At 37.7% G+C, this 12,752-nt stretch overlaps 1 protein-coding gene across 1 annotated transcript in view; it reads left to right on the forward strand.

The window, feature by feature from the left end:
- Window positions 1–12,752, forward strand: part of LOC142835962 (uncharacterized) — a 73,976-nt gene that overhangs the window by 48,320 nt on the left and 12,904 nt on the right. Inside the window, exons 9-12 of the mRNA XM_075949810.1 lie at window positions 4,560–4,593; window positions 6,453–6,514; window positions 8,872–8,908; window positions 11,571–11,632. Of these exons, the coding sequence (XP_075805925.1) occupies window positions 4,560–4,593; window positions 6,453–6,514; window positions 8,872–8,908; window positions 11,571–11,632 (195 nt within the window). The remainder of the gene's footprint in view (window positions 1–4,559; window positions 4,594–6,452; window positions 6,515–8,871; window positions 8,909–11,570; window positions 11,633–12,752) is intronic.

Here is a 12,752-nt window from a genome sequence, read left to right on the forward strand (position 1 = left end):
ACTTGACTACCCCCTCCCTAATTTCAAATACAGCTTGGTTTTTGCAAAAATATGAACAGAGGAAATAATATAGCAATGTAATTCTATCTTCTTTTGATTCGCCTTCAAATGTCCTTTGGATTCAGAATTATTTAAGAAGTAGTTTCTGATAAATTGTCAGTCTCAAACTATGTCATCTGAAACGTTTGTTTATTTAATGTCAGCCTCTGACTTACAGGGTATCTTTGTATAAATAAAAAGATCTCTAACGAATCCACAGTATGTGTCCTCTATGGTCATGTAACAGCAAGTTGACTTGTTATAAATGAATTTTTTATTAAAACCATATTGTGTTTATGCTACATATTATTATATACATCAATGTCAATGTCAATAAGATGATCATGTTAAAAAACAAAAATACAGTATTCAATTAATTTGTTTCTTGAGGACTAAATTCTAATAAGTTTTTCTGGATTTTGCTCCTTTCTATAATTTCCCAATTTAGACATATTAGACAATTCACATATGGTATTATGTTTATCTTTAATTATCTGTTATTTAATCTGAATAATCTTGACAAAAATCTTGACCTAAGAAATAATAGACTTGCTCAACATTTTAAAGAAATGAATGGACTTTGATTCCTGTAGGCAGTTCAGGGGATAGAACACTGCTGTTATAAACATTCTCTGGTAGGACACGCCCTATTGACTATACCACCACCACCTTTTTCCTTTGGTTTTATTAGTTAGTTTAAGATATGATGATACTTGGTTTATATGCTGATAGACATAATTTTCAGAGCAATTTGCCACAATAGGAGGAAGGCTGAGAAAGTGCATCATTCTACAGTCGACAGCACTGATTGGTCCATTGAGTATATGGTATCTATCTAAAAAAATTGTTCATTTCTTTTACATTTTCCAATTTTGTGTAGTACAGGTTTTGTAGTATGATTCTCTGAATTTCCTCAATGTCTATTGTTAAGTCCTTCTTTTCATTTCTGATTTTGTTAATTTGGGTGATCTCTCTCCATCTTTTGATTAGTTTATATAACGGTTTGTCAATCTTGTTGATTTTTTTTTCAAAGAAACAGCTCTTTGTGTCATTGATTCTTTGTATTCTTTTCTGTGTTTCTGTTTTGTTGATTTCAGCCCTCTGTTTGATTATTTCCTGTCTTCTACTAATTCTGGGTGAGTCTGCTTCTTTTTTTCCAGAGCTTTCAGGTGTGCTATTATGTCGCTAATGTGAACTTTCTCCATTTTCTTCATGTGGGCACTTACTGCTATGAATTTTCCTCTTAGCACTGCATTCATGGTGTCCCATAGGTTTGGATATGTTGTGCCTTCATTTTTGTTGAATTCAAGTAAGACTTTAATTTCTTTCTTTATTTCTTCTTCAACACAGGGGTGGTTCAGTAGTTGACTGTTCAGTTTCCATGAGTTTGTAGGCTTTCTGGGAGTAGTATTGTTGTTGAGTTCTAACTTTACTCCATGGTGAGCTGGTAAGACACGTGTTTACTCCAAATTTTTGTAACTGTGGGGCATTGCTTTGTTACTGATTATGTGATCAATTTTAGAGAAGGTTCCACAAGGTTCTAAGAAGAAGTTATATTCTTCTTTGGGGGGGGGAGGTTCTATAGATATCTGTTAAGTCCATGTGTCATTACATCTGTTAGTTCTCTTATTTCTCTCTTAAGTTTCTGTCTGGTTGTTCTGTCCATTGGAGAGAGAGGAGTGTTGAAATCTCCTATTATTAGTGTGTGGGGCTTGATGTATGATTTAAGTTTTAGTATTATTTCTTTTAGTATATGGGTACTCTTATATTTGGTGCATAGATATTCAGATTGATACTTCATCTTGATGAATTGTTCCTGTCATGAGTATAAAGTGTCCTTCTCTATCTCTTCCTATTGATTTTAGTTTGAAATCAATTTTGTTATTTATTAGGGTAGCCACACCTGCTTGTTTCTTAGGTCCATTTGATTGGAAGGCCTTTTCCCAACCCTTTACTCTGAGGTAGAGTCTGTCTTTGATGTTGAAGTGTGCTTCTTGTAAATAGCACAAGACTGCATTCTGTTTTCATATCCATTCTCTTAGCCTGTGTCTAAGAGTAGATTGATTTAAGCGATATTAATGACCAGTGGTTGTTAACTCTGGTTCTCTTTCAGTAGTGGTGTTTGTGTTTTTCCCTTCTTTGGGTTATGCTGGTAGGGGTTTTCCTGATTTCTGTGATATTGTGGGTGTAGTTAGCTTCATTGGGTTGAAGTTTTCCTACTAGTACTTTCTGTAAGGCTGAGTTTTTGTATATACTGTTTAAATCTGCTTTTGTCATGGAGTATCTTGCTTTCTCCATAGATGGTGAGTGAAAGCATTGCTGAGTATAGTAGCCTGGGCTTGCATCCATGGTTTCTTAGTGTCTGCAACACATTTATCCAGGACCTTCTCGCTTTCATGGTTTCCATTGAGAAGTCAGGCATAATTCTGATAGGCGTACCTTTATATGTTACTTGACCATTTTCCTTTGCACCTTTTAAATATTCTTTCATTATTCTGTATGTTCTTTGTTTTGATTATTATATGGCTAGGGGATACTATTCTTTTGATCCAGTCTATTTGGTGTTCTGTAAGCTTCTTGTATCTTCATAGGGATATCCTTCTTTAGGTTGGGAAAGTTTTCTTCTATAATTTTGTTGAATATGTTTTCTGTGCCTTTGAGCTGGAGTTCTTTTCCTTCTTCTACTCCTATTATTCTTAGTTTTAGCCTTTTCATGGTGGCTCAGATTTCCTGAATGTTTTGTGTTAAGAATTTGTTGGATTTAATGTTATCTTTGACCAATGAAAATTTTCTTTATAGTATGTTCAGCACCTGAGATTCTTTCTTCTATCTCTTATATTCCATTGGTTATACTTGTCTCTGTAGTTCCTGTTCATTTACCCAGATTTTCCATGTCTACAATTCCCTTGGTTTGTGTTTTCTTTATTACATGTATTTCAGTCTTCAAGTCTTCAACTGTTTCTTTCACTTGTTTGATTGTTTTATCATGGATATTTTTGGGTTTCTTTGAGGGATTTATTAATTTCTTCCAACTTTGTTGTCTTCTCTTAAATTTATTTAAGGGAGTTTTTCACTTCCTCTTTAAAGGTATCCATCATTTTCATAAAGTTACATTCAAAGTCGTTTTCTTCTACTTCTGGGTTAGAATGGTCAAGTCTTCCTTTTGTGTGTCTACAGGATTCTCGTGTTACCATGTTATTTTTTGGGGATGTTGGAGGAATTCTTGCATAGGCACCTACCCATCTCTTCCTTCAAATGAGGCCAGCAGTGTCTTGGCATCTTGGTCCAATCATTGCTGTGGCTGTCTCTTAGGTCTCCTCAGTATTGGAGCAAGCTGTATTTCAGAATTCAACGGAGCTTGCAGGCACTTGGGGGCCCTCAGTATTGGAACAATCTGTGTTTTAGGGTTCCACGGAGCTTGCAGGTGAACAGGCACCACCTTGGATTTTCATTGTGGTGAAGAGGGTTGTTGGAGGTCTCCCACCTGCTAAGCCTCATTGGCAACCCATTTGTTGGTGGGACCAACACTCCGCTTCAGCCATAGGCAATGATAAGGAAGTTATATTACAGTTTATATACTGTGAATAAAATAAACAAGAATTTGCTTTATTCCTTTTCAGAGGGCAGGCTTTTAGCATGTATTGGGAGCTTGAGGCATTGTCTGTGGGAACTCTGATGTTTCTTGTAAGGTACTACTACCATGGAATTGCTGCTTGGTCCCCACATTTCTTCCATGCTTCTTACCCTAGAGATACAGTTCAGGGTGCATAACTACTGCAGGGTGCTTTGCAATAGCTCTTACCATGGAGGTGATAGCTACTGATGCTGAATTTCTTTGCACTGCCATTCACGAGGGACCAGAAGCTAGAACTGAGGGGCTTCTACATCTTCCTCAGAAGCACTTGAGGAGAGTATACACCTTGACCCCTCTCTGGAGCTTTGCCAACCTATCAGTTTGAAATTCTTTGCAGGGTCCTTTGTCCTTGGAATGCTTGTGGGGTTTGTTTGTTTGTTTGTTTTTCATTTTTCTATGCTGCAAAGGGCAGTCACCGTAGACTTAGCTTCCTTGTGTCTGGAATTTTCATCTTCAATGGAATAAGGTCAACTTAAACCTTAGAGAAACTCTTTTCACTTACATACAAGGTAAGTATGCTCACTTACAATTCTCCTACCACCACTAGTCCAGAGACAAAATCAACAGCAGCATTGTGCTACTACTGTAACACTTCAGCTTGTGATACTGATTCTGGTTAAGATGTCTATAGTGCTCAAGATCATAGGTGTTTTGTACACCAATTTATTATAAGTAGTAACTTTTGATAAATTTGTCTCATTTGAAACATACAAAGAAGTCTCAATTAATTGTTATCCATATATTTGTTGTCTATAAATCAATATTCACTTTAAATTTTAGCCTCATTTGGGGACAAAGTAAATGTAGTAAAAAATATTGGCCTTGGCATTTAATGCTCTTATATTTTACAATTGATTATAACATATTTTGTTTTTCCACTTTATAGCTAGTCGAAGACTAAATGATCAGATCTCACTCAGGTAAGAATGTCTGGATTTTAAAATACATTGAGTATGTAGAGAATATAAAGTTCAGAAGCTGTCATCATGTTTTTTTCTGTGTAAGCCAGTTTCAACTTCTTGATTATATGCTAATCAAAGCTGAATATTTATCTATGGAGAAGCATATAGTTTTAAATAATTGATAATTCCTCTGATACAGCATGAAATGCTATAGGACTCCCTGTCTGTGGAGGTGATTCAGCAGATAAAGTGCTGGCTGTGCATATGGGAAAATGGGAGATGGATTCCCAGGGTCTATATGAGGCCTGTTGGTCTTGTGCACTTTTAAAATTCTGGTGAGCTTATGGTTAGATTGCAGGTGGAGACAGAGCATCCCTGACATTTTCTGGATTGCTTGCCTGAGGTTTGCATTCATGAGTGAGAAACCCAGCTAGTAAACTAATGTTTAAGGTTAGGGTCAACTCCCAAGTCTATATTCCAATCACCGCACCTACACACTGGCATGTATGTACCTTTTAAATCACACATACATAGAAATACACAGCATATACCATATTTTGCACATATATGTAAAAGGATCCATTTTTAAGTCATTAATCTTTTACACTAATTTGCTTGGCTGAGTTGTCTGTGGGAAGAGTGTGAAAAATATGGCAAGGTTCAAAACTCTCCAAGGCTTTGCTAAAGATCACCTCAGAATGGCCTTATAGACATGCTTCTGTCCTACAGGTTAATAGCTCCCTTAATGAGTTCCCCAACTACGGTGAATCACAAGGTAGATGAAGTTAGAAAAACAAACTGGTTGGTCCAGAGCTTACCAACCAGAATTCCTGAAATTTGGAGCTCTTAGCTGTAGTTCAGATGGAGTAGAGCTGAGGGTACTGTATTGCTCTGCAGTGCCCTGTAAATACTCAAGACTTGTGCAGGAAGTAATGGCCGTTGAATATAAAGAGGATCATCATAGATCCAGGTGCATGCTTTTAATCCTAGCACTCAGGAAAGTAGAGGCAGGTGGATCTGTGAGTTCAAGGCAAGCCTGGTTTACAAGGAGCAGTTCCAGGACAGGCTTCAAAACTACAGAGAAACTCTGTCTCAATAAACCAAAAAAAAAAGGATAAAAAGGAAAAAAAAGAATTTCATCATGTACTTGTGCACAGACTTCCAATAAAGCAGCTTCAAATCACCAAAATATGGTGAATTCTGATATTGTTGGCAGCTTGATGTTTAGATGTTTAGATTTTTAGATGTTTGATGTTTAGATCAAGATGTTGCTCCCAAAGCAATTTCTTGGGAGAGAGTGAGTGACTAAATGTAATGCCTAAAGAGTTTCTTGACAGAAAACAGGACAAGGTGCTTTAGGTTTAGGGGAAGAAATGAAATAGGAGCATTAAGTACTTAAAGCACAAAACAATCAGTTACTGCAACCATCAGAACAAAGTATGTGGTAAAACCGCCATTCCCCTGTCTTGTGTGCTTGAATGTGTGTGTGTGTGTGTGTGTGTGTGTGTGTGTTTCAATCAAGAGCTAAATTTTCTGTGTTTTTCTCCATGAGGAAAGGTGGAAAGGAGAGCAGTCATTAATCATCACCAACTGTTGAAGAATGAATTCAGAATTATTTGGCTGGGCTTCTGTCCCATGCCTTTAATCCCAGAATGTGGGAGGCAGGAGGCATAGATCTCTTTGATTTCAAGACAAACATGAAACATATAGTGTATTAAAAGTTAGCTGAAAAACATAATGAGACCCTGTTTCAAAAAATGTTTTTGTAAATATGTAATGTAAGATGTGTTAGAGACTCAAAAATAAAGAATTTAGAAACATGCTAAGTGTTTTTATATGGATAGTTAAATGATGATCACTTTCAACATATGTCACAGTGAAGGAACAATAACAAGAGAGCCGGAGCAGAGGAAGGAAAAGTGTGTCACCTTCAACGATGGTAAGAATTACTCCATCTGTCCTACCTTCCCTGAAGAAAATAAGGAAGAGTAAAGATTTTAGATCCCAAAAAGGAGTTAAGGAAAACAAGTATACATCAAGCACTTTCAAGTGTGAAGTATTTTTGTCAAAACATTGCTTATTTCACTTTAATGCTGATATCTGTACAGCCTTTGAATAAAAGAGAAAACATCTTTACACAGCACATGTCTTCCATAGTCACATTGCAGCAAATAGGATTGTCAGAAATCCAGATTCTTCTTGAGTTTATGACAAATGCTTGTATTTTGTACTGCGTATTGCTACACATCTCACTGCCACTAAAATGAAATTATGTCAAAAAAAAACCTTAATCAATTGTTTTCATTAACTAATTTCCTACCTTATGATGTAATTAAATCATCTGAGTTCTTAAATGTCTGTGAAAGTTCTCAATTTGGAAAGTTTTGGCATACTGTATAATTGTTTTCTTTAGAAATCTCCTACTTTAGGGTGGAAGTGTTTCTTTTATAGTGAATGCATTGATTTTAGGGAGACTTATCAATCCTTATATGTTTTCCTTTTCTTTCTTTTCCTTCTTCCTTTTTCTTGGTCCCTGCCTCCCCTTGTTTCCTCCACCCATCCCTAAATCCCTCCCTCCCTCTCTTCTTTCTTTCTTCCTTTCTTCCTTCCTTCCTTCCTTTCTTTCTTTCTTTTCTCTGAAGTGCTAGAGGTTAAACATAAGGCTTTGGGAGCATTGTAGGCAAGCCCCCTACCCATTATCTCTGCCTTCTGTTTTTGTTAAATAGAACATGGTAAGGGTGTATATCATTCCCATGCTGCAAAGCATGATTCAAGAATAAAAACTGAAAGAAAAAGCAGAGTGTAGAAAATGACATCATTCTGTATTTCAAAGAATTGTCTGCTTGTCCATTGAGTCTGGAGAGACTTTGTGGCAGTGGCAGGAACACCACGTAGTATTTACTTTCACCAACTGTCACCACAGTGTCTTTTATACCTTACGTTGTCAGTGGCAACCACACTAGGTAGTGCATCCAAAACCCTCTTCCCTCAAGAGGTAAGATGAAGAGAGTCAATATTATCGTAATGGAGACAGCTTTGTGTCACTGTATTATGAAGTTTGCTGTTCATGGCATTTGTGGTGGTGAGAACTGACTGAGGCCTCCTGCATAAAAAGCATAGGCTTTCCTACTGAGCCGCAATCCCAGTCCACTAGTTGGTGGCTCAAGTGGCTGTCCTGAGACATGGGGGAATGCTGAAAAGGCACACTAAGTTTCCTTGACTTTAAACAACACAAAAAAATGAATAAATATTTCATTTCTTTTTTGGTTGGTTTATGTTTATTTTAGTTTTTTGAGACAGGGTTTTTCTGTGTGTAGATTAGAGCCTGCCCTTTAATGTATTCTCTACACAAGCTTGCCTTGAACTCCCATAGAGCCTCCTGTCTCTGTTTCCAAGCACTGGGATTAAAGGTGTGAGCCACCACTGCCTGTTTCATTTCTAAAAGCAAACTGCAAGTGAACAGTGAAGGATTGAGTGAGTTTATTGTTTACATATGTGAACTTGTACAATGATCCTATGTCAGAAGGAAGCCCATGGAATTTGCTGCTCCAGTCTCACAGCTGCTTCTCTGATGCTCTTGCACCTGAGGTCGAGCTTGGGGTTATTACTACCAAGGGAGAGATCTTTCCAGTAAGTCATTTCAGGGGAGATGATGCCTGCTATCATGGGCATCCTTTAAGCTGCATATAAGTCTGGGAAAACAGATGTAACTAAGGATATTCTTCCCTCAAAGGTTATGAGGAGAGGAAGCTTGATGCCTTCCCTCCCTTGAGCTGTTACGTAAAGGTCCCTGTCCCTCTTCTCTTTCTTTCTGCCAGGTTTCATCCTGATACAAAAGACAGAAGCCATACATGTAGTCCCAGTGGTAGGAATTTGCCTGACAAAATGAACAATTTTAACCAAAAGGTTCAACAAGGTTCTTCATTTCCGTGAAGAACAAAAATGTGTATAGGCCTATGGATTTTTTTTCCATTTTCAATTTTGTCAGAGTGCTAGCAGAAGACACAGTTTTATTTTTATGTTTGTGAGACACAGTTTTATTGTTAGATAGTTCTGGCTGTCTTGGGAATCACAGGGTGAGTGTTTGGTTTTAGCTATTATAATTGATAAGTTTAAGTCTTATTTGATTTGAAATAAACAAAATAGATTAATTCTACATGAACAAATTTCCTACAAAAGAGTATTTACTCTAGAATAGTCTAGATTAGTCTCAAAAATGGATACTATGTATCTAATCATTTTATATGTTCTATTTCTCTAGCATTGTAACAAATTCATTTTGATTTTTTTTTTTAGAAATACATTACAATACTGATAAGAAGCCTTTTTGCAGGTAAGGTCTAAGAATAAATTAATCCTAAGGAAATTCTAAGATAAGCCAACTATTAGTTGTATTCTCAGATAGATACTGATTTTTACACTCAATTTTTGCTTTGTCTTACAATCCCCATATTATTATCAATGTATTTTAGCCAGAAATACTGTTGTTTTTAGATAATGGACATGAAGTGTATGCTCAACCATCATTTCCCAAGTACCAATTCTGCGTTTTGGAAAATGAGCCTACTGATGATAACCACACTCACTATGTCCATCTGACACTTAGTGCCTTTTCAATTTTTTTTCTGAACTCAGCTAGTGAACTAGATCTTCATCGCATTTGTCTTTCTGAGAGCTGACAGGATTTGCGATCTCTCTGCATTATCACACAGTATTACAAGAAGCCAACAAATTTCTTCCTTTGACGCCATCTCCACATGCAGAGGCCCTTTTGTTCTGCGTAGGACCCTTTCATAGTTGGTAGAAGATCCCGTACCTTCCTCCTACCACAGTGCTCCATCCATCACTTCTCCATTCCTGTGAGCTGTTTTCTACAGTAATGAAGTCTCTGGATCTCAGTAGATTATCTGGATGTAGAGAGCCAAACTGTGGCATGTTTACTCTTTATGTGTCTATAAAAGGGGCTTTGTCTTCCCCATCAGTAGGACATGAACATAGAGTAAAAGGCCCCTTCTGTCAGTGATCTGCTATCTCAAACATTGATTTGGCAGAAAATTAAAGGTGGTATGTCAAGCTAGTTCTGTGCTCATCTTAACTGATTACTTCCATAATAGAGGACAATTGTGTTATCATTTGTGGGAACATGTATCATAAAGCATTTGATACACATTAGTAAATTGCTTATTACTAATGATTTATTAATAAATTACTCCAAGTTAAAAGGTCCAAAATGCATCACAGTTAATGTCCAAAGTGCAGATTCATAATTTACAACTGTTCAAAGGCACACCTTGTAAAAACCATGTTCTTTCTACTAGGAATTCTAAACTGTCTCAAGCTAATAACCTGAAATTATCCACTGAGTTTTATTGCTGTTTGTTCATATTTTTATCTCGTTAAATTAATAGCAATGCTCATTTGGCATAGAAACAAGCCGATTGTGGTTTCAAGATCCATTCATGAATGGACTACGAAGGGACAGCTTGAGAATATCCTAGGCCATGGTATCTTGTCAGAGTGCTAGCAGAAGCGGGAATCTATTCTATGGTCCACAAACAAACCTTGTGAGAGATAGCATCACGTGCATTGAGAGCCCACAAAGTAACCTGAGAGAGAGGGGTTCTGTGGTGCTCTAGGAGCAGATGATGACATGACAAGTGGAATCGGGGTACTAATTACATTGAGCACAAGAGTGACCATCAGCTACTACAGCGTTAAAAAATGTGCTGGAGAAAAACTAGTGTCTTTTGCTTTTTAATTTTTATTGAGAAAAAAAGTTTCTGCCTTCTCCCAGCCTCCCATTTCCCTCCCCCTCCTCCCACTCTTCTCCTCCTCCCTCCACTCCTCTCCCCCTCCCTCTCCAGTCCAAAGAGAAGTCAGGGTTCCCTGCCCTGTGGGAAGTCCAAGGTCCTCCCCCCCCTCCGTCCAGGTCTAGGAAGGTGAACATCCAAACTGGCTAGGCTCCCAAAAAGCCAGAACACGAAGTAGGATCAAAACCTCATGCCATTGTCCTTGGCTTCTCATCAGCCCTCATTGTCCGCCATATTCAGAGAGTCTGGTTTTATCCCATGCTTTTTCAGTCACAGTCCAGCTGGCCTTGGTGAGCTCTTAATCGATCAGCCCCACTGTCTCAGTGGGTGGGTGCACCCCTCGTGGTTCTGACTTCCTTGCTCATGTTCTACCTCCTTCTGCTCCTCACTGGGACCTTGGGAGCTCAGTCCAGTGCTCCAGTGTGGGTCTCTGCCTCTATTTCCATCCATCGCCAGATGAAGGTTCTATGGTGATATGCAAGATATTCATCAGTATGGCTATAGGATAGGGTCATATCAGGTTCCCTATCCTCAGCTACCCAAGGAACTAACTGGGGACATCGCCTTGGGCACCTGGGAGCCACTCTAGGTTCAAGTCTCTTGCCAATTCTAAGGTGGCTCCCTTAACTAAAATAAGTGCTTCCCTGTTCCCCTATCCAGCCTTCCTTTATCCCAATCATCCCGTTTCCCCAAGTTTTCCCAATCCTCCCCTTCTCACTGTGCTCTCCCCATCTCCCCTTACCCCCATTCCACCCCACCCCCAAAACTAGTGTCTTTGGTGTTCTCTCTCTCTCTTTATCTCTATCTCTCTCTGTCTCTCTTTCTCTATCTATCTATCTATCTATCTATCTATCTATCTATCTATCTATCTATCTATCATCTATCTATCTATCTATCTATCTATCTATCTATCTATCTATCTATCTATCTATCTATCTCTGTCTCTCTCTCCCTTGTGTGTTTCTATGCTTTTGGTGGACTAATTTCTGTGGACTTAATTCTTTCCTTTCTTTCACATGGGAAAAGCTTTAAAAAGTGTCACCAAACCTAATCAACTGAAGGACAAGTTAATGCTTGACTGTAAATCTCTAATGTATGTTAGGAAATCAAACAACATATAATCAAAGCATTCGGTAAATGTTCTTGTATGAATATTAAAATATTTCTTTTTAAAATATGCCACAGCGGCGTACGACCATCTGGAGAGCTGAAATCAATACTTAAGAAGTCTCTTCAGATCAGTGGAGGTCAGAGTAATCATGAATACTTGCTGCTACTTCTCTAGTTTCAATAGCTACTTAATTCATTCAAAAAAGGAACAAAGCAAATAAGATATAAACGTAATTTCATTTTTTAAAAATTTGCCTCCTAATGTTCTTCACATTCAAAATTATTTAAGAAATGATTTTCTGAGAAATTTCAGTATCAATCTATATTATCTGAACCATGTTTGTTTATTTAACATGAGCCTCTGATGCACACAGTATCTTTGTATAAATATAAGGACCTCTAACTAGTCCACAGTATGTGTCCTCTAGAGTTATGTGACAGCAATTTTGAATTTTTCTTTCATTTTTGTAATAAATATAGTATATTTATGCTACATATATTAGTGTCAATAAAAGGTGATCATGTAAAAAACAGAAATACAGTATTCAGATACTTTCATTAAGGATTTTGAGAACTAAATTAACTACATTTTTATGGGTTTTGTTCCTTTCTGTAATTTCTCTACTTAGACATATTAGACAATTTACATATGGTTTTATGTTTATCTTTAATTATCTGCTATTTAATCTGACTATTTCTTGGCATAAGAAATAATAGGCTTGCTCAACTTTTTAATAAATGAACTTTGAGTCCTGTAGGCAGTGCTGCGGATTGAACATTGCCATTCTAAGCATTCTAGACTAGCGCTCGCCCTAATGGCTATACCGCCAGCACCTTTTTCCTTTGGTTTTATTAGTGTAGGATATGGTGATACTTGGTTTATATGCTGATAGACATAATTTCCAGAACAATTCACCACAGTAGGAGGAAGGCTGAGAAAAGAGCATCATTCTGCAGGGGACAGCACTCACTGGTCCACTGAGTCTGGATAAGATTCTAAGAGTGGGAGGAACACTACAGAGTTTGGGCTCTCCGCTGTCACCACAGTGTCTTCACACCTACCTTGCCTATAGAGAGCACAGCATCAAGTGAATAGGAGTACATGGAGTGTAGAGGGTCTGAAAGACTTTATTGAAAAGAGTCAGTATTATTGTAATTTGGGTGACTGTCCTTTACATTATTTCCACATTAAATTTCCTTTGTGGTGACGATGGTTGATGGAGGTCTCCCACATGCTAAGACTCATTGGCAGTCCAT

The sequence above is a fragment of the Microtus pennsylvanicus genome, chromosome 15, assembly GCF_037038515.1.
Source record: "Microtus pennsylvanicus isolate mMicPen1 chromosome 15, mMicPen1.hap1, whole genome shotgun sequence".
In the NCBI taxonomy this organism is placed as follows: domain Eukaryota; kingdom Metazoa; phylum Chordata; class Mammalia; order Rodentia; family Cricetidae; genus Microtus; species Microtus pennsylvanicus.